The sequence below is a fragment of the Nicotiana tabacum genome, chromosome 17 (assembly GCF_000715075.1).
Source record: "Nicotiana tabacum cultivar K326 chromosome 17, ASM71507v2, whole genome shotgun sequence".
NCBI lineage: Eukaryota > Viridiplantae > Streptophyta > Magnoliopsida > Solanales > Solanaceae > Nicotiana > Nicotiana tabacum.
Window position 1 is genome coordinate 125,938,683 of NC_134096.1, and position 21,331 is coordinate 125,960,013.

General features: G+C 35.2%; 1 protein-coding gene across 3 annotated transcripts; it reads left to right on the forward strand.

Moving 5' to 3' along the window:
- Positions 1-13,524: 13,524 nt before the first annotated feature.
- On the forward strand, positions 13,525-20,996 carry LOC107825587 (protein MEI2-like 5). 3 transcript variants are annotated; one of them, XM_016652458.2, is made up of 12 exons: positions 13,525-13,798; positions 15,232-15,375; positions 15,476-15,945; positions 16,614-16,772; positions 16,901-17,017; positions 17,146-17,297; positions 18,169-18,260; positions 18,468-19,413; positions 19,495-19,579; positions 19,659-19,727; positions 19,945-20,124; positions 20,389-20,996. In XM_016652458.2, exons 2-12 carry the CDS (start codon positions 15,243-15,245, stop codon positions 20,518-20,520), a joined length of 2,535 nt encoding a protein of 844 aa, XP_016507944.1. In that variant the 5' UTR covers positions 13,525-13,798; positions 15,232-15,242; the 3' UTR covers positions 20,521-20,996. The 3 variants fall into 3 exon arrangements, with proteins under 3 accessions (XP_016507944.1, XP_075091143.1, XP_075091142.1); XM_075235041.1 differs by lacking the exon at positions 13,525-13,798 and adding an exon at positions 13,840-13,978; XM_075235042.1 differs by lacking the exon at positions 16,614-16,772 and having other exon boundaries at positions 13,549-13,798.
- Positions 20,997-21,331: the final 335 nt, after the last annotated feature.

The window sequence follows — 21,331 nt, forward strand, 5'->3', positions numbered from 1 at the left end:
GATTTCGATTTTTTTTCTTTTGCAAAAATTCTTTTTCAATTTTTTGAACAAAAGTATTATGGAAGTGATATCTGAATAATGGATCAAGTTGGTTAGTAAAACAGTGGAAGTTTCATAATTAAAATATTTAAGTGTAACATGCCAAAAATGGGAGCTTCATTTTCTTTCGGTGTCAAATTATTTCTCTTCAATCTGCAATCTCAAGGTCCTTTTCTAGAAAGAGATTGTAGTGTGTCTAAGTATAATCCATGATGCTACAACAGATTAATACATAATATTGGAGAGATAAAGAAAAGGTTGAGTTGCGATTGAGTTATACTTTGTGTTCAATCTCATAGTAGCAGACTAGCAGTAGATGCTCAAGTCTGATCTAAGATATAAATTGAGTAGACGAAAAATATAAATAACAATGTGTGTTCAATATTATGTCTACAGTCTATAAATTCTGATAAAGGCAAAGGGTGGTTGACAGGGTGGAGTCACCATGGTAATTACGAATTCGGTAGAACCCAATAACTTCGGTTCAAATTTTGTATTTGCATTATTTTTTTATTTAATATGTACAAATAATCATCAAGAACCCAATAAACAAAAAGAATTTTTGGTGTAGAATCCACAGACAAAAAATACTGGCTCCTCCTCTGATAGTTGACCTTGCTCTTAATTTATTTTATGAATGGACTGAACTTTAAATTCAAACAGCATAAGGGAAATTATTATTTTTAAAAAAATCTAAGGTAGGAAGAAAATCAAATCTTTGTTCATAATTTGGTCAAGATCACTAGGTATTAATTCCCAATTGAACGGTCCTCAATACTATGTACTTGGCCTATTCTTGACTTAGAGATGCTCTTAACTTTTTCCAACAATTCAAGATAAGTATTTTCTTTTCTCTCACACTATTTTCATGCAGACAGTAGTGCCCAGGACTCGCACTGGCCCTCTGTTTGTCTTAATCTAATCCTCGTTATATCTGAATTGTTTAATAGGGTGTGTTTGGTATAACAGAAAATATTTTTTGTGGAAAATATTTTTTTGAAAAACAAGTAGTAATCTTATTTATTTTTCGGTATTTGATACGCAAATTAAGAAAAATAACTTCTCAAGAGTATTCATAAATAATTTAGATATAATAAACATGAAGTCATAAACTTTCGAACCAACAACCTTTCGAACTCACAAATTTCATAAACTTCCGAACCGCTAAACTTTCGAAACCGCGAAATTTCGAACCCGTAAACTTTATAATTTCTAAACCCGTAAACTTCCAAACACATAAACCTTCGAACTCATAACTTTGGAACTTGTAAAATTTCGAACCCGTAAACCGAAAGATGAAAAAATTAAAACTAAATATATATAAATTCCAGGTGGGGGTGGGTGGTGGGTGGTGAGTAGTGGGTAGGTGGATGGGGTGGGGAGGGGTGAGTGGTGCAGGAAAAAAAAAAAGAAATTTGAAAATTACAAAAAAAAAAGTTTAAAAAAAAAACTTTTTTTTGTTCGGGGCGAGGGCAGTGGGGTGGGGTGGGAGGGTGGGTGGTGCAGAAAAATGAAAAAACAGAAATTTAAAATTACAAAAAAAAAAGTAAATTTCTTTTTTGTATATGGTGGGTGGTGACGGAAAAAAAAAAACTGAAATTTTTTAAAAAAACCTTTTTGGAAAGAAGGGGTGGGGTTAGTTGGGTGGGTGTGAGGGTGTGGGATGGGTGGGTGAGAGTGTGAAAGGTTAAGAAGGAGTTTTGAAAAATATTTTCGTTTCTCTTGATAAGAAAAATATTTTCCTCCAGTTGAAAAAAAATAAGTTCATAAGAAAAATATTTTCCAAAATATTTAAGTCAACCAAACATGAAAAAATTAGATTAATACCAAACACACCCATAGTCATGTCCAGTTTTCACTTTCCGAAAGGCAAATAAAAATTAAGTATTCTTGACAAAATTTATTTGAGTTACTTATTGATTTTTGAGGCAAAAAGCTCCGGATGTATGGATTTTTTTTCCAGAGAAAATAATTTTTAAACTTTTGATAGGAAAATTTAAATTATCTACAACACACATAATTTTCTAACGACAAACTTCCATTGTAAAAGATTATATCATCATCGTTTGATGGAATGTAGTAATGCCATTCAAAGATTCCAGTTAGGTTAAAAGCATATTCCTCTATGCTTAGCACCCTAAACTATTCCTATTTATTTAAATATCCTAAGAATGCTCCACTTATTATTTTATACAGCTATTTAGAAACTTATTTTTGTCTGAATAATAGATATTTCATCTGCTCTGAGTATTTGTCACTTCTTGGTGGTTTTTGATCGTTATGAATATATATATAAAAAATTTTTTAACCATTTTGATGTGAGAAGGATTATTAGATTTAAAATTTTTACTGAAGAAAATAAATCCAATCTTTCAACTTATAAGTTGGTTGACTCTGAAAAGTGAAAAAATTAAACAAGTTATGACAGACAGAATAATTAAATATATATTTTAAAAAAGGCAATCTTAGTATAACAAGGGGAGTACTTTGCATTACCTATGTTCTTTGATCCAATTATGAACAAATTATTTAGTATTACTTGTAATCATTTGCTTAGTGCAACTTGCAACTTGAGAGGACAATTGGATTTCCTACTTGTTCATTTTTATATTACAGAATATCAAATTTGATAACTTACGTCTAACCTAAAAGATTGGTGTGTGTTGCAGTGGCGAGGCCACGTGGTCACATTGACTGACCACCCTTCGTTAAAAAATTATACTGTATATATACGTAAAATATTATATTTTAAATATATGTAACATATATTGAACATCTTTTGTCGAAAATTTTTTTCCCCACTTATTTCAAATTTGAATATCTTTGGGAAAATTCTTAGTTTCGCCACTAATGTGTTGTGTGTCGTGTGTGTGTCTAGGTGAGAGGGTGGGCATTGGGTTGAGGGAGCGATAGAAATTTAATGATGCACCCCAATTGGCCGTCATCTTATCCCGTTAATTGAGAACATAGACTAAAAATTCGCTATATAAAGTATTTCGCGTTCACTTAAGATGTGAGAACGAACATCACCTTCAGGGGTATAATTTAGACATCTTATTCTATTATAAATATTAGTAACTAATTTCACGATTCAAACCTACAACCTATATAGGTCATACGAAAATCACTTCTCATTGCTCCAAGATTCCCTTTTTACGGAGAACATAGACTATTGAAATTAAATACACGATTTAGCAATTATCCAAATAATTAATGTATACAGTCGAAATAGATTTCGGCATTCGTATGAATGATCGAGGTCGAAACATAATGGATCGAAGAAAGATTTCGAGATGGGTTACGAAAATGGTACAAACAAGCTTCAGATTCCAGGTATAGGTCAAAACATCGAGTTCGAAATCATCATCGAGCTCGGGTCCGAATTGAACTGTGATGAGATGATTTCGAGCTTAAGGGGCAGAGGCCAACCGGGACCGAGTCCGAATCATCACCTGATCCCGAGTCCATATCGAGCTCTAGAAGCACTACCGACCAGCACCGAGGCCGATCGAGCTCGAGCTCACAGACAAGAGGCGTTGCAAACACACTAAGGGAGAGAATCTCGGCGGAAATTAGGAAAAAGCTGATTTATCATGGATTCTCCACTATGTATTTTTAATTATATCTAAAGTAGGATTCTCTACTATAAAGATGTTGGCTATATTTCTGTAGAAGGCAGCTTTTTGCTTACATTATAATTCAAGCACCATATTCTCCTATACTCGAGAGTTATTCTTTAAAACTTTATTAATTGATTCATCTTGCTTATTTTTAGAAATCATCTTCTCTCCAACCTTGTTTATTTTGCATTCTTTGCAATCCATATTTGATATTTCTGTTTATCCTTACGATTTGTATTAAGTTATACCACATATCCTTATAACTACGTACAAATTCAACTCTATCCGTTTTTCGGGTAAACAATTACATGTAATAATATAAATATTACATAAAAATTACCCAGACCCCTCAATTCACCAAACAATGTTAACAATTAGCTAAGATTGTTTCCTAAGTTTTATATGAATGGCACACGTGTGAATTGATTTGGTAACTGAATCGGACCAGAGTAAGTATTTTTATTAATTATATTACTCAGACCATGTTTTATTTATCTATTAAAATATCTAATTTCTTACATTAGTCGATGCATTGGGGTACCTATTAAACAAAGAAGGTCTAAACTAAGAGCAATGGCGTGTGAGAGTGAAAGCTCCCACGATTATTAACTTTAAATCTATGAGTGTGTATATAAAAAGGTAAAAACGGTAGATAGCCTTGTCCATTGGTCACCGAAGACTTATAATCCGACTGGTAAATTGAAAATAAATGTTGCTATTCCCTTTTTAATTTTCGAGTGAGATTTCTTGAGATAAATTATTTTCACTTTTTGAAAAGCAAAGCATGTAATTTTATTTTTTTTTTTGGGGGGGGGGGGGGGAAGAGGAAGAAAGCTTCGTATAAAAGTCATAAGAGCATTTGCATAGAATTTTTAAATTTATCAAATTGACTTTTATGTATTGATATGGTTGTGTGCTTGTGCCGCATTATATATGGTATATCCAAACTATATATATTCACACTACATACAAATCATTTAACAGTACATAGGACAATTTGTTTTCTACTTGTATTACATAAGGTCAAATTTGATAATTTATGTTTAACCTAAAAAATTGGTGTATGTCGTGTGTGGTTGGGGGTTTTGGGGGAGGGGGAAGGAGGGAGGGAGGGCGTGTCAACTTTAATGATGCACGTCAATTCGCCGTCGCTTTATCATGTTGATTGAGAGCATAAACTATTGAAATTAAATACACAAAGTTACAGCCTATTTGGTTAAACTTCTAAAATCAGCTTATTTTAATAAATATTTTTCTCAAAAGTTCTTTCGAAGAGAAACTACTTTTTTTCTGCTTATCAAAAACTGTTATGCTTCTCCTCAAAAATACATTTTTTTTCTTCCAAAAACTTGGCCAAACACTTCAATTTTTGGCCAAAAGTACTTTTAAAAAAAATTACTTTTGACCCAAAAATAAGCTTGGTCAAACAGGCTATTAGCCATTATCCAAATAGTTACATGTCAGAAAAAATAGGTACATCGCGAAAAAATTATTAGAACTCGATCAATGCACCAAAGATTTTAATTTACACTTGTCAAAAATAATAAATTAGGTAGAAATATGTAACAATTAACTATGCCTTTTTACACATATCGTGCACATATTGACTTGGTATCTAGATTAAGTAAGTGTTTTCTCGAATTATATTACTCAAAATGATACCTTTTATTAATCTATACATTTTATTTTTCTAGAGTCAAATATTAACATTTTTATTAATTATTCTCATAAATATTTATACTTCAGGGACTATTTTAGTTCTAAATAATACAACACATATTGAAATATTTTATTACTTAGTTGAGTATGTGGAGTCAAAAAGGGTGCCTAAAGACATTTAAAAAGCAAAAAAATATTTAATATGTATAAACTAAGGAGTTTTATATTAGTAAGTAAAAGTTATGTTTAATTTTTATTTTATTTTATCAGTGTACATTTAAAGATGAAGTGCATCAAGGACGAAGAAGGTAGAGTTTTGTTAGATGATGGGCTTATCCGTCGGAGATGGCATACCTACTTCCATAGTCTCTTGAATGAGGAGGGGGACATGAGCATTGTACTGGGTGATTGGAACTCTCCGGGAGTCGTTGTGACTTTGGATATTGTAGGCAGATTAGAGTTGATGAAGTTGAGGGGGCTATGCGTAAGATAAGCAGGGGCAAAGCGATCGGGCCAGATGAAATTCCGGTGGAGTTTTGGAAGAGTGCGGGCAAGGCAGGCTTGGAGTGGCTCACTGAGTTATTTAATGTCATTTTTAGAACGAAGAGGATGCCCGAAAAGTGGAGGTGGAACACGATGGTTCCTGTATACAAGAACAAATGTAATATCCAAAATTACAATAATTACCAGGGTATCAAGCTGCTTAGCCATACTATGAAAGTTCGGGAGAGAGTGGTAGAGCTAAGGGTGAAGAGGAAGGTGTCTATTTTCGAGAACCAGTTTAGGTTTATGTCGGAGTGTTCGACTACAGAAGACATCCACCTTGTTAGGAGATTGATGGAACAGTATAGAGAGAGAAAGAAGGACTTGCATATGGTGTTCATCGACTTAGAAAAGGCGTACGATAAAGTTCCGAGGGAGGTTTTGTGGAGATGTTTGGAAGCTAGAGGTGTACCTATTTCCTACGTTAGGTTGATTAAGGACATGTATGATGGAGTAAAGACCCGAGTGAGGACGGTGGATGGGGACTCAAACCATTTTTCGATTATGATGGGGTTGCATCAAGGGTCGGTACTTATCCCTTTTTTGTTTGCTCTGGTGATGGATGTACTGACATGCCACATTCGAGGGGTGGTGTCGTGGTGCATGCTATTTGCAGATGATAGTGTATTGATTGAAGAGACGCGAGATGGTGTGAACGCGCAATTAGAGGTATGGAGGCAGACCCTGGAATCTAAAGGTTTTAAGTTGAGCAGAACCAAGACAGAATACTTTAAGTGTAAGTTCAGTGGCGAAACTCGGGAAGGGGGGGGGTGAGGTTGGACTCGCAGGTCATCCATAGGAAAGGGAGTTTTAAGTACCTTGGGTCTATTATTCAGGGATATGGGGAGATTGATGAAAATATCACACATCGTATTGGGGCGGGATGAATGAAATGGAGGCTCTCTTCCGGTGTTTTGTGTGGCAGGAAGGTGCCACCAAAACTTAAGGGTAAGTTCTACAGAGTGGTGGTCAGACCAACGATGTTGTATGGGACTGAGTGTTGGTCAGTCAAGATCACTCATGTCCATAAGATGAAGGTAGCAGAGATGAGGATGTTGAGATGGATGTGTGGGCACACCTAGTTAAATTGGATCAGAAATGAGATTATTCGCGACAAGGTTGGTATGGCCCCTATTGAGGACAAGATGCGAGAAGCGCGGCTTAGGTGGTTTGGTCATGTGAGGAGGACGAGCACAGACGCCCCAATGAGAAGGTGTGAGAGGTTGACACTGGAGGGCCTACAAAGAGGTAGATGTAGGCCAAAGAAGAGGTGGAGAGAGGTGATTAGGCAAGACACGGCGCAACTTCAGCTGACCGAGGACATGGTCCTCGATAGGAAGGTATGAAGGTCGAGGTTTAGGGTAGCAGAGTAGGTAGTCTAGAGTGTTCATAACAGTAGTATTGACACACAATCTCGCTTTCTGTGGGTAGTAGGTTTTTATGACAAACCGTTATTTTTTTCCATTGTTGATTGCCTTACTATCTTGTTGTTTTTATTCTGCTTTTATATGGATTTTTGGTACCGTCCCTTCTTGTCCATATTTTTATTAATGTGGCCCTTATACTTTCGTGAGTCGAGGGTCTATTGGAAACAAGCTCTCTATCCTCACAAGATAGGGGTAAGGTCTGCGTACACACTATCCTCCCCAAACCCCACGGCGTGGGATAATACTGGGTATGCTGTTATTATTGTAGTGTACATTTAAAGGTGGAATAAAATAATCAAAGCTTAATTTTTTCAAAGAGAATTGATTAATTAAGCTTAATAAACCAGGAATATAACAGTACCTTTTTTTTGGGTCTATCCTATATTTAAACCTTATCCTAATGATATCCAAGTTGTAAATCTAATCAAAACCCATGTCAGAAAAAAATGTAATTTCCCATTATTTTCTTTTTATATTTAGTCCTTATACCCTAGAGATATCCAAGTTGTAAATCTAATGAAAACCTAAGGTCAAGAATATAATAATTCCCCATTGTTATAAGAAAAATCAAATTATGGTGGATGTCTACTCTTCCTCCATGATCATCTCAAATGCTTAATGACATATTCAATGACATATTTCTATGCTTAATGACATATTCAATGACATATTCAATGACATATTTTTCTTCACTTTTCATGCCTATATAAAGGCCTTGTAATAGATAGGAAAATACACACAATTGAAGAAGAAAATCTCTTCCTTCTCTCTATCTCCATTTCTTGTTCATGTTTTACTAAATTGCTTTTATTTCATAACAACATGTCTTGTTCATGTTTTACTAAGTTGTTTTTATTTTATAACACGTTATCAGCACGAATTGCTCATTTCATAATCTTCTATGTCAAGACTATGTAAGTTATAAGCAGGCAATGAGATCAAGTACAATGAAAAATATCTTGGATGATAATACAAAGATAAGTTTTACATCCATCTAAACCCATTCATATTTTCATATCTTTGCATTAACTTTATGTGCAGTGTTTAGTAAAAATATTTTTTTCAATTGTATCCAGTGAAATAAAGAACTGGAAAGGTATGTCTTTATTTGCTACATCTCTTATAGGACAAAGATAATATTCTAACGTATATATATGTTCTGACCTTTTACATACTATGATAGATAATTATTAAGGTAATTTAGTAATAATATTTTTACCATCACATGATGTATTTTATTGAAAGCAAAATTATCAAATATGTAGGCGATTTTACAGTACCTTGCAAATTTGGCATTCGAATATACAATCAATATAAACTCAATATAGTTATAATTTATAATAGTCACAGTTATGCATTAAGCCTTAAATATTTTTGCTGGAAACATAAGGCTCATTCCTCCGTATTGGATTTTTTTGGTGAAGTTCTTATAGTCTTTGAAATATAAGTGGTTATAGGTTATCTGCGCCTTTCCCCTAATTAATTTATTAAAATATAAAAGTGATTGTATCATTTGAAAAAAAAAAATGGCATATATCCTAACTAGCATTTTTGTTGTAGAGGAATTGTTTCAAGATTGAAATAGTTATATATGTCTTCTTGAAAGTTAATTTACTTATGCCTATAATTATGAAGTAATAATATTTAAAAGGCTCGAGTGCGAGTCCTAGTGAATTTTGGCCCATTATGCCAAAGTTTGAGGGTAAGACAATGGGTTCATGTCCCAACGCACTATGTTGATGAAAAGATGTTGGATTCAAGTTCCAACGCATTATGGCCTAGCATGCCTTTATATGGGTAAGGCATTGGGTTTGAATCCTAATGCACCATATTGATAATAATAATAATAATAATAATAATTAAAGAAAAAATAATGCAATTTTCATGAAAAAGCATGAAGCTTGTCCCACTTGATTTGCTCCATTCTTGAAGTGAATGTGATAGCAGTGCATGATAAGTCTAAATAAAGACAAGTGGTTGACCAATGAATGTGGGCGTGCGAAAGGCCAAAATAATAATAGTTATTACTATGGTAATTATAAAAAGGGAGAAATTCTTTGAAGAGAATGTGACTTGTGATAAATATTGAGATTGCATACTCATTCCTGAAAGTGAATGTGAAAATATATATATGATAAAGATTATGCATAATAATGTACTTGTGCATAGTTGGATAAATACTACAACTCACCTCTAAGGGAGGTTTGAGACAAAGAAAGATAATGAATATTATTGTGTAGTTACATAAATATATCATTGGTCGCATGCATATGATACGCTAAAATATATTTTGTCATGCCTTATGAAAGTTATTAAAAGCAAAATTAAAGCAAAAAAAAAAAATTATTTTGCTTGTGATGATTTTGAACATTACAATTATTATGATATGATTCTCTTTGTGAAGGAGACATTCATTATATGGATGGTGTGACAAAAGATCTTGTAGTACAAAAACAGTTAAGAGTTCTGAAAGAACTAATTTGTTACTACCCGGATGAATGAAATTGTTCATAACATTAATATTGTAGTAAGTCTCAAAAGAAATATTTTGATTTACAAATATATTAGCCAAAGTGGTTGGCATATTGAGACTATAAATGAAAAGAAGATTGAATATCTTTATATTACTATAATCATACCGGGTAAATATGAAAGGTTACCTGACTTTTCTTTTATTTGTACTACACAAGTATAAGCATGATGATGCAATCACAAGCCACAAGTAAACTAGAGGTTTACTGAAATAAATATTAGTTGGCATGACCGGTTGACCATCTCGGTTCAATTATGATGCGAAAAAATTAATTGAGAATTACATTGGCATATATTGAAGAAATATAAGATTCTTCAAGAATTCTCTTGTGCTGCTTATTCTCATGATATACCAGTTAAGGTTAGGGATTGAATCCCTTGATTTCTGGAACGAATAAAAGGTGATAAATATATGGGCTCAGTCACCTTCCATGTGGACCGTTTACTATTATATGATTTTCATAGATGCATCTATTTTATGGTCACATGTGCATTTGTTATCAACTTGTAGTTTGGCTTTTGCAAGATTGATTGCTCAAATTATTAGAGCACAGTTCCAGAATATAAATTATGATGATTTATCTTGATAATACTGGTTTAAATCCAAGTTGATTTAGTAGAAATTATATGCCTCCAATTATATCTAAACCATTGGTTATGAGAACAAAATTGCCAAAATAAAATTTGGTATTTGATGTATTATTTAATATACAACAGCACTTGTAAGCATCTAGCCAAGTTATGATAAGTTCTCCCTATCACAATCGGTTCAGGGTCAGGAACCAAATAATTTTCATCTAGAAATATGAATGTGCTATATGATTTAATTGTTCCACCACAGTGCACAAAGATGGATTCCCAAATAAGGCTAGGGATATGTGTTGGTGATCCCAACAATAGGGGGAGAAAATGGGCAGCTGAAAAAGTAATGCATGTAATGAATTATTATGAGTACATCGAGATCCTCGTACGAGAAAATGTAAACTTGAAGTTCAAGTGATAATTCATTTGCAAAATATTGCCGGGCGTATTTACTGACCCAAAGCTAAATGTCATATTCAGCTGCTAATGCTTCAAATAAAATAAAGTCCATAATGAATAGAGTCCATGGCATGCATAAAGCATAATAGACTAATCGGTTCCAAAGATAAAACTCCTTGAAGAAGGAGAGGAGCAAATGTTCAAGATGGTCATAATAAGGAGGCAAGTGCTCTAGAAGAGCACCACGACATAACACTTCATAAGACCTCATGGGAGAGGCTCAGGTACCTGAAAATAATAAGATAAAGAGATCTCAATAAGTTATGTCTTTATTGAATAATAGTAGAACCGATATAAAATGATCGTCGACGATATTGTTAATATAATGTAGCGCTCAATATTATTAATATTGACGAGGATCTTGAGCTCAAATCTGTCATGAAATTTGGACAGATAAATAATTGGCCAAATGAAAAATACGCAATGAAAATTGATTTCATATGAAAAATATGAAGTTGGACGGATAGTCCCAACACCTGAAAGTATAAAGCCAGTTGAGGTATAAATGTGTTCTTGTGCGGAAAAAAAAAAGAAGGTCAAGTCGATAGACATAAAGACGACTTGTGTCACAAGAAGATTTGCAAATATCCTGGCATTGATTATATAGAGACATGTTCTCCTGTGGTGGATGTCGCCATTTCAGGTTTTAATCTGGTAATACAAGAAAAACGTGATATGCGTATAATGAAAATCATTGAAGGATTTAAATTGTTCTGAAACATATTAAGGTTTCCAAGTAATTTATTAAATAAAGCTTCAAAAATGCTTATACGGATTGAAACAATTAGGGCACATGTGGTATAATCGCCTGAGTGAGTACCTGTTGAAAGAAGGGTACAAGAATGATTCAATTTGTCCTTGCGTCTTTATAAAAAGATCTGGATCTAAATTTGTTATAATCACCGTATATGTTGATGATTTAAATATCATTGGAACTCCTAGGGAGCTTCCTAAAGCAGTAGAACTTCCTAAAGTAGTAGACTATCTAAAGAAAGAATTTGTAATGAAATCTTGGAAAGACAAAATTTTGTCTTGGTCTACAAATTGAGTATATGAAAGATGGAATTTTTGTCCATCAATCAACATACACTAAAATGATTTTAAAGCAATTTTATATGGATAAAGCACATCCATTCCGACCTCATGAAAATAATGAAGAGCTTCTTGGTCCCGACGTACCATATCTTAGTGCGATTGGTGCACTAATGTATCTTTCTAACATTACAAGGTCTGACATAACTTTTCCAGTTAATGTCTTAACAAGATATAGGTCTGCTCCTACAAGGAGACATTGGAATGGAATCAAACATATATTGCGGTATCTAAAAAGGACTATCAGTATGGGATTATTTTATGGAAATGATTGCAGTCCCGATCTTGTTGGTTATGCCGATGCTGGGTATTTATATGACCCACAAAAGGTTCGATCTCAAACATGCTATGTGTTTACATATGGAAGCACTGCCATATCTTGGAGATCGACTAAGCAACCAATCATGATTACTTCATCTAATCATGATGAGATAATTGCTTTTCATGAAGCAAGTCGAGAATGTGTATGGTTGGGGTCTATAATACACCTTATTCGAAACAAATATGGTTTGAAGTGTGACAAACCACCCACAATTTTGTATGAAGACAATGCAGCATGCATATCCCAGTTGAAGGGAGGATTCATAAAATGGGATAGGACAAAACATATTTTACCAAAGTTATTTTTTACACATGATCTTCAAAAGAATGGTAATATCAATGTGCAACAGATCCGTTCAGGTGATAATATGGCTGATTTGTTCACCAAATCTCTACCGACGTCAACCTTCAAGAAACTAGTGTACAAGATTGGGATGCGAAGGCTCAAGGATGTGAATTGATGCTCTCATCAGGGGGAGTTAATACGCGTTGTACTCTTTTTTCCTTACAAGGTTTTGTCCCACTGGGTTTTCCTTGCAAGGTTTTTAACGAGGCAACCAAAAGGCGTATTTCTAAATATGTGTACTCTTTTTCCCTCACTAGGATTTTTTTTCCCATAGATTTTTTTTTTCTAATAAGGTTTTAACGAGGTACATTATCTATGGACATCCAAGGGGAAGTGTTATAAGAAAAATCAAATTATGGTGGATGTCTACTCTTCCTCCATGATTATCTCAAATGCTTAATGACATATTCAATGACATATTTCTATACTTAATGACATATTCAATGACATATTTTTCTTCACTTTTCATGCCTATATAAAGGCCTTGTAATAGATAGGAAAATACACACAATTGAAGAAGAAAATCTCTTCCTTCTCTCTATCTCCATTTCTTGTTCATGTTTTACTAAATTGCTTTTATTTCATAACAACATGTCTTGTTCATGTTTTACTAAGTTGCTTTTATTTTATAACACCCATAAATTTTTTAAACGAAACATTTTTTTTTCCCCACTCTGTGGACACCAGATCACATTTAAATACAATATACTAATTAAATAGAATTAAATACTCCCCAACCCCAACTCTTTTTTCTAATATTTTATACATGCAATAACTCTTTTAGCACCCCACCCCCCACTCTGCCCACCCCACCACCACGATTGTCCTCAATCATTCTTCTCTCTCTTCTTCACTTTGTCTTTCTCCAATCATCTCTTTCAAATTCTTTATTTATTTTATATATATATCCGTAAATAATCTCTTGCACTTTGAAGTGTGAAAATAGAAAAAGAAAAAAAGAAAGACATTTCTCTTTCTGCACGTCTGTGTGTGTGTTCATCTGTCCTTTCTTTTCTTTCTCTAGTTGGTATTCTACTCGATCGTGGTCCACTTTTTGTGGGTATTTTGTTTTTATAATTTTTTAGCCAAAATTTTATCTTTTTCTTTTCTTTGGAGTCTTTGCTTTGGTACCTTTCTGCTACTGTCCTCTGGCTTTGAACAATTGAACTGTTGTTGAGGTACTTTCTTTATTTTCCTTTTCTTTTTGCTGGTTTTGACACATATTCTGCTTCTCTTTTTACGAGTTGGTCTTGAAATTGAAGCTTGTGAACTGTTTTCGCGAGGCTGTTAATTGGTTATTTTTGCTTAGTCTAGTTTTCTAGGTTTTAACGTATGTGAGTTTGCATGAGGGGTTTCGGGTGAGCACTTTTCCATTTTTTGTTTGAACTTTTTTTAATTTTTTTAATTTTTTGGGTTTTGGGTAACTAATAGCCTGCAATTCTCCGGACAATTCTCCCTTTTCCGTGGTTGATGTTAATTTTGTATGTGGTTATATTGAGTTTAGAAACCCAACTTTGACTTTATTTAGGTGGTTTTGTAATGGAGTAAAGAAACAATCTTTAGGTGGTTTTGGAAGTAGTTCTTCTCTGTATATTAGGTGGTTTTGTAATGAAGTAAAGCAACAATCTTTGAAGAAACAATCCCTTGTTCTGTTTTGAGATGAATGAAGTTGACAATAAACCAATGCTGGTGTTTTTGCAGTTGTTTATCTATTTTCTTCTGTCTGATTGTTTATTTGTTAACTTTTATTGCTCAAACATCTTTGAAAGATATTTAGTACGGATTGGAGAGAGTAGATTTTTGCTAAGCAACCTATTCAGTATATCTTGGTCTCATTTAATTTTGTCATTACTAAAGTGGAAACAAGGAGTTGCAGAGGTTTTAAAAAAAGATTAGATCTTTAATTAGAGTTGGCATTTTTGGAGGATCCTGTGGGTTTAGGATTTTGAGGAGAGGACGAGAGGTATCTTGGACCAAGCGAAAGTTATTGCCTAATTGATGTAGTTGTGGACCAAAAAGGATGACTATCTTCTATGGCAAGAGTAAAGCTTTATCCATAAGTTTAAGAAGTAGAAAGCTGCAACAGTGGCAAGAGTTTAAATTGTGCAATTATCTTATTCTGTCTATAAGAGCTGCTAAAGAGCACTCACTGCCTTATCGACCAGTATTCTCATCCTGTATTTCATGCCTATTATGTTAATTTTTTTTGGTTAAGATCCTGTCTGGTTTCTTTAGCAAATCTATATGAATGTAGACTATGAAAACCTCCCATTCTTCAGAAAGAAAATGAATAATGCAGAATAAACTCACATAGAAAATGTGAAGGTGATAGCATAGGCTCAACCTCAAAGTGTTCCTTCCAGTTATGTAATGTTGAGAATATCAATTTACTATGTAGTATCGTACTATTTTATTTTAGGTAGTTTGCGTGCTTTTGATCTTAGCTGGATTGCTTACCAATGTTTTAATTTGGCCCTTTCTAGTTTCCTTGTGTTTGAAAAGTGTGGGACAGCATCGTGTGACCAATTTTTCAATGTGGGCGATTGTCCACTGAGATTCTCCATGAATGATACTGGATTTATTAATCGGCCCGACTTATGCTGCATTACAGATCCTTTAAAGATGCCAATGCTAAATGTATCGAAAGAAAAGGGAAGAACACCGTGGGAGGTTTTTCCAGGAGTTGATTCCATCCATGGCTCAAATGATGCTTCACTTTTTTCGAGCTCAGTGCCTGTTCTTCTACATGAGAAGCGTAGGAATACATTATGAGTCTTCTACTCATACTTCATTTGCCTATTTTCTTTGAGAAAATCTCACATCCTTTTAATTTCCTTGAAATTCTTGGTAAATAGTGAAATTGAGTGAGGTGGACGATGGTCATCAGTCCGTTGATGACGCATCAGCCAGCTTGAAGGAAATTCACCCCGATGTAGATGTTGAGGAGCTGCTGGATGATGCTGAAAATCGTGCAATTGGAAGCTTGCTTCCTGATGACGAGGATGAACTTTTAGCTGGCATAATAGATGGGTTTGGCCCTAGCCAATTTCCCAATCACGTAGATGACTTGGAAGAATATGATCTTTTTGGAAGTGGAGGAGGCTTAGAATTGGAATCTGATGCTTATGAAAACTTAAACTTCGGTATATCGAGAGTGAGTCTGGCTGATCCTGTTGTTAGCAATGGAGCTGCTCATGTTGGATTTTCAAATGGTGGGGCAACTGTTACTGGAGAACATCCACTTGGAGAGCACCCTTCGAGAACATTATTTGTTCGCAACATAAATAGCAATGTCGAGGATTCAGAGCTAAGAAGTCTCTTTGAGGTTAGTTACTCACGGCGTACACTGTGTAGCTATTATTATTATTATTTTTAATTTTCACGCGAACTACTCTTCCAGTTTGTCAGTGCTCTATCCTAATGGGAGTTCCCTGCATTTGTAATACTGCTTTCTCTAGTTAGGGATTGATTTTGTTAGTCGGTTTTGCAATTGATCTAAACATATATTGCTCTTCCGTCATCTTTTCTGAATTGCTGGACGAGTATTTCTGTACAACAAATTTTCTTTTCTGCAAGTAATACTTCAGGATGTCTTTTGCTTTTTCTGGAGGCAATACTGATTCTGATTTATTTTTTCTTTCTCTAGACTTGATCAGTTGAACTGCCTTAAGGTTTTGCTTTTTCTTGTTGATACAATATAGTGATATTCTGCTTATTCTGAGTTTCTCTTATAGTGATAGCATACCTATCTCTGTTAATGAGATGTATCGAGTTGTTGGGGAAACCTGCTATCTTATTACTCTATGAGCTGCAAATTAAACTTAACAAGGAAAATGTCAAAGCCCTGGCCTAATGTGTTTGCAGTATCACATCTGAGTTTACTGGTTGTTTGACAGACAAGAAATGTCTTGGAAAGTTGCTGATTTATTAGGTGTTTTTTCCTTCTTATAATCCGTTTCCACTTTTGACATACTTTTTGTTTTTGGTAATTAGCAATATGGTGATATCCGGACTCTCTACACTGCGTGTAAGCATAGGGGCTTTGTCATGATATCCTACTTCGATATTCGTGCTGCTCGAACTGCACTGCGAGCATTGCAAAATAAGCCACTGCGGAGGAGAAAACTAGACATACATTTCTCCATCCCAAAGGTGGTGATTTGCCGGCTGCTTTTAGTGGTTTACACAATTAGATTGTATGTTACATACCTTTTGCTGACTAACCTCCTCCCTTCTCCTATTACTCTTCTTCTCTCCACCTCTCAATGTACATATATCAGGATAACCCCTCAGACAAAGATATGAACCAAGGAACTCTTGTGGTATTTAATCTGGATCCATCAGTATCAAACGATGACCTCCGCCAAATATTTGGGGCTTATGGTGAGATCAAAGAGGTCAGAGACTCAAATAGTCGAATCATTTATTTCTCATTTTACTCCATCTATTCATTTCCCCTCATGTGCTACCTCAAAGGGCTAGTTGAATTGTAGTATATGTGATATCCCAGTTTCTCTCATTGCAGATAAGGGAAACACCACACAAGAGGCACCATAAGTTTATTGAATATTATGATGTTAGAGCTGCAGAAGCTGCCCTTAGGTCCTTAAATAGGAGTGACATAGCTGGCAAGCGCATAAAACTTGAACCAAGTCGCCCTGGAGGAGCTCGTCGAAAGTGAGTAATCCACTATGATTTGTTTTCTTGATCAAAAGAAAACTAGAATTTGTTTTCTAACAATTTGGAAGCTTAAAGTAGTCTTTTCTGGTTCATGAGCTTCACTAACCTTTTGCTGTTACTAGCATCCAGAACAACCTAGTTACTTTTCATTTACACCTATTCTTCTGCTCTGTTGTCACAAGTGTCTGGCTATGTTCTCCTATTTTTGATAACCGAGAAATCCCCGAGGTCCAATGGCACACGGTTCGAAACTCGGTGTTTCTGTTTTCCCTTTTCTTTTTGCTTTGTTCCATTTCGCTAAATTACTGAATTAGATTACAGGATGATGATCAGACCAGCAAGCTCCCCCAATCTCCCCCACCCCCACCAAAGCAAAGGTAAAAAGGAAATAACTGAAGTAGTCAACTGAAATGAGGAAAGTAATAGTAGCATAGACATCTACAAGTAAGTGTAATTACACCAACTTACAATGGCGTGATGGCGTCCCTTTGCATACTCTCTTCTCTCCTTGGTTTAAACCATGTTTATTTTAAATACTGAGATTCTTGTGCATCTTTAAGTGGGCTACTCACCAGCTGCTGCTTCTCCTTCCTTCTGGATGCTTTTTTCCTCTCAGCCTTTTTATACCCTCGAACTTGAGCTCTTGTTATAATATTATCAGTTTGATATCATCTAAATTCTAGAGCTTCTTGATGTTTATGACGAGTCTTTTGGTTGGGTGTTCCTTCAACAAATTTGAGGTTGCACTACTTTGAGCTTGTTGATGTTTATGATGCTTCTGTTTTTGGGCTGTTACATATCTGGGTTCAGTTTATTGAATCTTGAGTCTGATCTAGGCACACTTTTCTTCTTTATGCTGCACTTGTAGTTCTACGTTGCAATCAAATCAAGAACCTGAACAAGATGACTCTTGGACTTTTCGGCACCCATTGGGTTCCTCAATTGGTAATTCCTCGCCGGGTAAGTTTACTGAGTGTTTCCACTTCTGTGTAATGCTGAAACCATTTAAGGTTCTTCTTTCCCTTCTTTTTGTGCCTGTTGTTCTTTATTTTTTATTTTTTAAATTTGGGTTGGCTGAAAAGGGGGCAGGGGATGGACTTAATTAATTAACTTCTTTGATTGCAGTTATACTATCTGATAGTATGGGCATTCTTATATTTCTGGCAGGTAATTGGCCACAGTTTGGCAGCCCTATAGAGCATAGCTCCATGCGAAGTCCTGGCACTTCACCGGGCTTTAGATCCCTGAGTCCCACAATGGGCAATAATTTACTTGGTTTAGCTTCAATTTTGCATCCTCATGCATCAAATTCCTTGAGGGTAGCACCTATCAGTGAGGATCACAGAATGGGCGGTCATGCAGATCTCCCTAATGGTTCAAACCATGGTGTTCCCTTCCATCAGTCTCATTCTTTCCCTGAACCTAAGATAAGCCAGTTCAGTGGAACAGTGTCATCTTTGGGTACCTCAAATTCAAACAGTTCTGCTGTTGAAACACTATCAGGACCACAGTTTCTTTGGGGCAGTCCAAAGTTGCAACCTCAACAGAGTAATTCTTCATCCTGGAAAGCCCAGGCTTTGGCGAATGTTTTTACATCTGGTGGTCAGGGTGACATGTTTTCCTTGTCAAATCATCAGAAGTCTTTCCTCAATTCATCTCAGCACCATCATCATCACCTTCACCATGTTGGATCTGCTCCATCTGCTCTTCCCTTTGATAAGCACTTTGGTTTTTACCCAGACTCTCCAGTCTTAAGTCCAGGTTTTAGAGGTATTGGTATAGGTCCTCGTGACGGAAGTTTGATGGTTAACTATGGTGCTCGTACCACTTTGAATTCTGGTGTTGCTCTTCCAGGGAATATGTCAAACAATGGTTCTCCTGGGTTTGGCATGATGTCTTCCCAAAGACTTAGTCCTTTATTCCTAGGTAGTGGTCATTTCCCAGGACATGCAGCTTCTAGCTTTGAGGGGCTGACTGAACGCAGCCGCACTCGACGTGTTGACAATAATGCGAACCAGATGGACAACAAGAAACAGTTTCAACTTGACTTGGATAAGATTAGATCTGGCGAAGATACTCGGACAACTTTGATGATTAAAAATATTCCTAATAAGTAATAGCAACTTTTTAATGCTTGTACCTTGTTAAGTATAGCTTATTTTTGTCTTGGTGACTTGACATTGTCTTCATCCAGGTACACCTCCAAGATGCTTTTAGCTGCTATTGACGAACAACATAAAGGCACTTATGATTTTCTGTATCTGCCAATTGACTTCAAGGTAATTCTACTAAAGTAGTTAGGATTATGTGGTTTATTCTTTTTTCCCAAAGTCTGATGAAAATTCTTGTTTGCGGCAGAATAAATGCAATGTGGGATATGCATTTATCAACATGGTGTCTCCATCACTCATTATCCCATTTTACGAGGTTTGTTTTTGTCCATTCTTTTAAACGTAGTGTATAACTTTTTTTTTCTTAAAGTAATTGAGCTATGAGCATTGAAGCTAGTGTCTCCTTGTTTTATAGTTCCCACCTTCCCACTTAAATATAAAGATCGCTATGCCTTCTTGATTGCCTTTCCTTCTATTGTATTTGTGCTGATGTTTTGAAGGAAGAGTGTGTGCTGAGTATTCAATTTCTGCAGGCACTTAATGGAAAGAAGTGGGAGAAATTCAATAGTGAGAAAGTGGCTGCTTTGGCTTATGCTCGGATTCAGGGAAAGACGGCCCTTGTAGCCCACTTCCAGAATTCAAGTTTGATGAATGAAGATAAGAGGTGTAGGCCAATCCTTTTCCACTCAGAGAGCTCGGAATTAGGGGATCAGGTAATATAACCGTCTCATTAAGAATTAAAGCATGCAAAATATAACTACAGTTGTTGTGCATTATGATTCCGCTTGCTTCCCAGATATGTTCTGTTTGGTTTCCTGGTTTTAGCTTGTTTCGTGTTCGTCATGTCAGCTGGCTTTGATTTTTTTCCTCCTAGTTTTCAGGCTATGTGATTGGATTTTCTTATCGAGATGATAACATTGAAACTGCAACTTTTGCATCAAAACACAATTATAGCAATGATGAAAACTTTCATGCAGATTGTTCAAGAGCATCTTTCATCTGGATGCTTACATATTCATCAAGTCTGTCGGTCAAACGAGTCAGACTTCCTGGAGTCACAAGGTAGCCCTCCTGAGGAGGATCCAGTTGACGAACTAGAGAATAGCTAGCATTGGCGTTTCACAGTTTTTTCTTGCGGCTTGAAAAGTTTGCAGCTGTTAGTAAGTGTCGATAGACATATGTAGAGTAGCTTGATTCGAGGCACAAAATAGAAGTATGACGTTTTGTATTATAGTGAGTAGGTGTTTTCGGTTAGAAATCTCTTAAGAGGAAGAGGGTTCTGAATTATGTGGAATCAAAGCATCTGCAGTTCTTGATGTTGTAATCTTTTTTGCAAATTGAGATAGCAAATTCTATCTCAATATAGATTGCAATGTTGTAGTTTTGTAACATTTTTTGGTGGTTGGCCGTTGGAGTAAAGAGCGGATGCTTGATTTGTACAGTGGGAGGAAAGCTGACTGTTATTTTGTGTCAAGTATTTTGGTATTTATGGAAAACCTGCACTCCTTTTTCTAGGGAGAATTACATATCTTACGAGATTTCTGTAACACGTTTTTAAATATTAAATAAACTTCTCTTGAGACCATTTTGTACATTTTTTTTGAGAAGGTGACAGATTTCATTATACGGTTAAATTGCTCCTCATTTGTTCGATATTTTTTGGTTGTTATAGTGAAATATTGTTATAGATGACATATATTATAACATAACATAAAAATTGATTTCGAAAAAAATTTGACTTTTATAGTTAATAAGTATTATATAAAGATGTCTGATTGTATTAAAAGATATCTTTAACACAAAGATTGTGCTACGGAGTTAAAAAGGTGTTACAAGACCCAAAAAGTTGCAAAAACAATCTTGTAGCAGCTACAAGGAATCAATGAGACTATTTTGTACCTCTGCAATAACAATTTGTAT

Excerpts from the sequence above, each read along its gene's own strand:
- LOC107825587 (XM_016652458.2), top strand. The coding sequence starts at position 15,243 with ATGCCAATGCTAAATGTATCGAAAGAAAAGGGAAGAACACCGTGGGAG. Across the intron at positions 15,946-16,613 it reads AGCTAAGAAGTCTCTTTGAG|CAATATGGTGATATCCGGAC; the intron begins GTTAGTTACTCA and ends TTTGGTAATTAG. Across the intron at positions 19,580-19,658 it reads ATCTGCCAATTGACTTCAAG|AATAAATGCAATGTGGGATA; the intron begins GTAATTCTACTA and ends TGTTTGCGGCAG.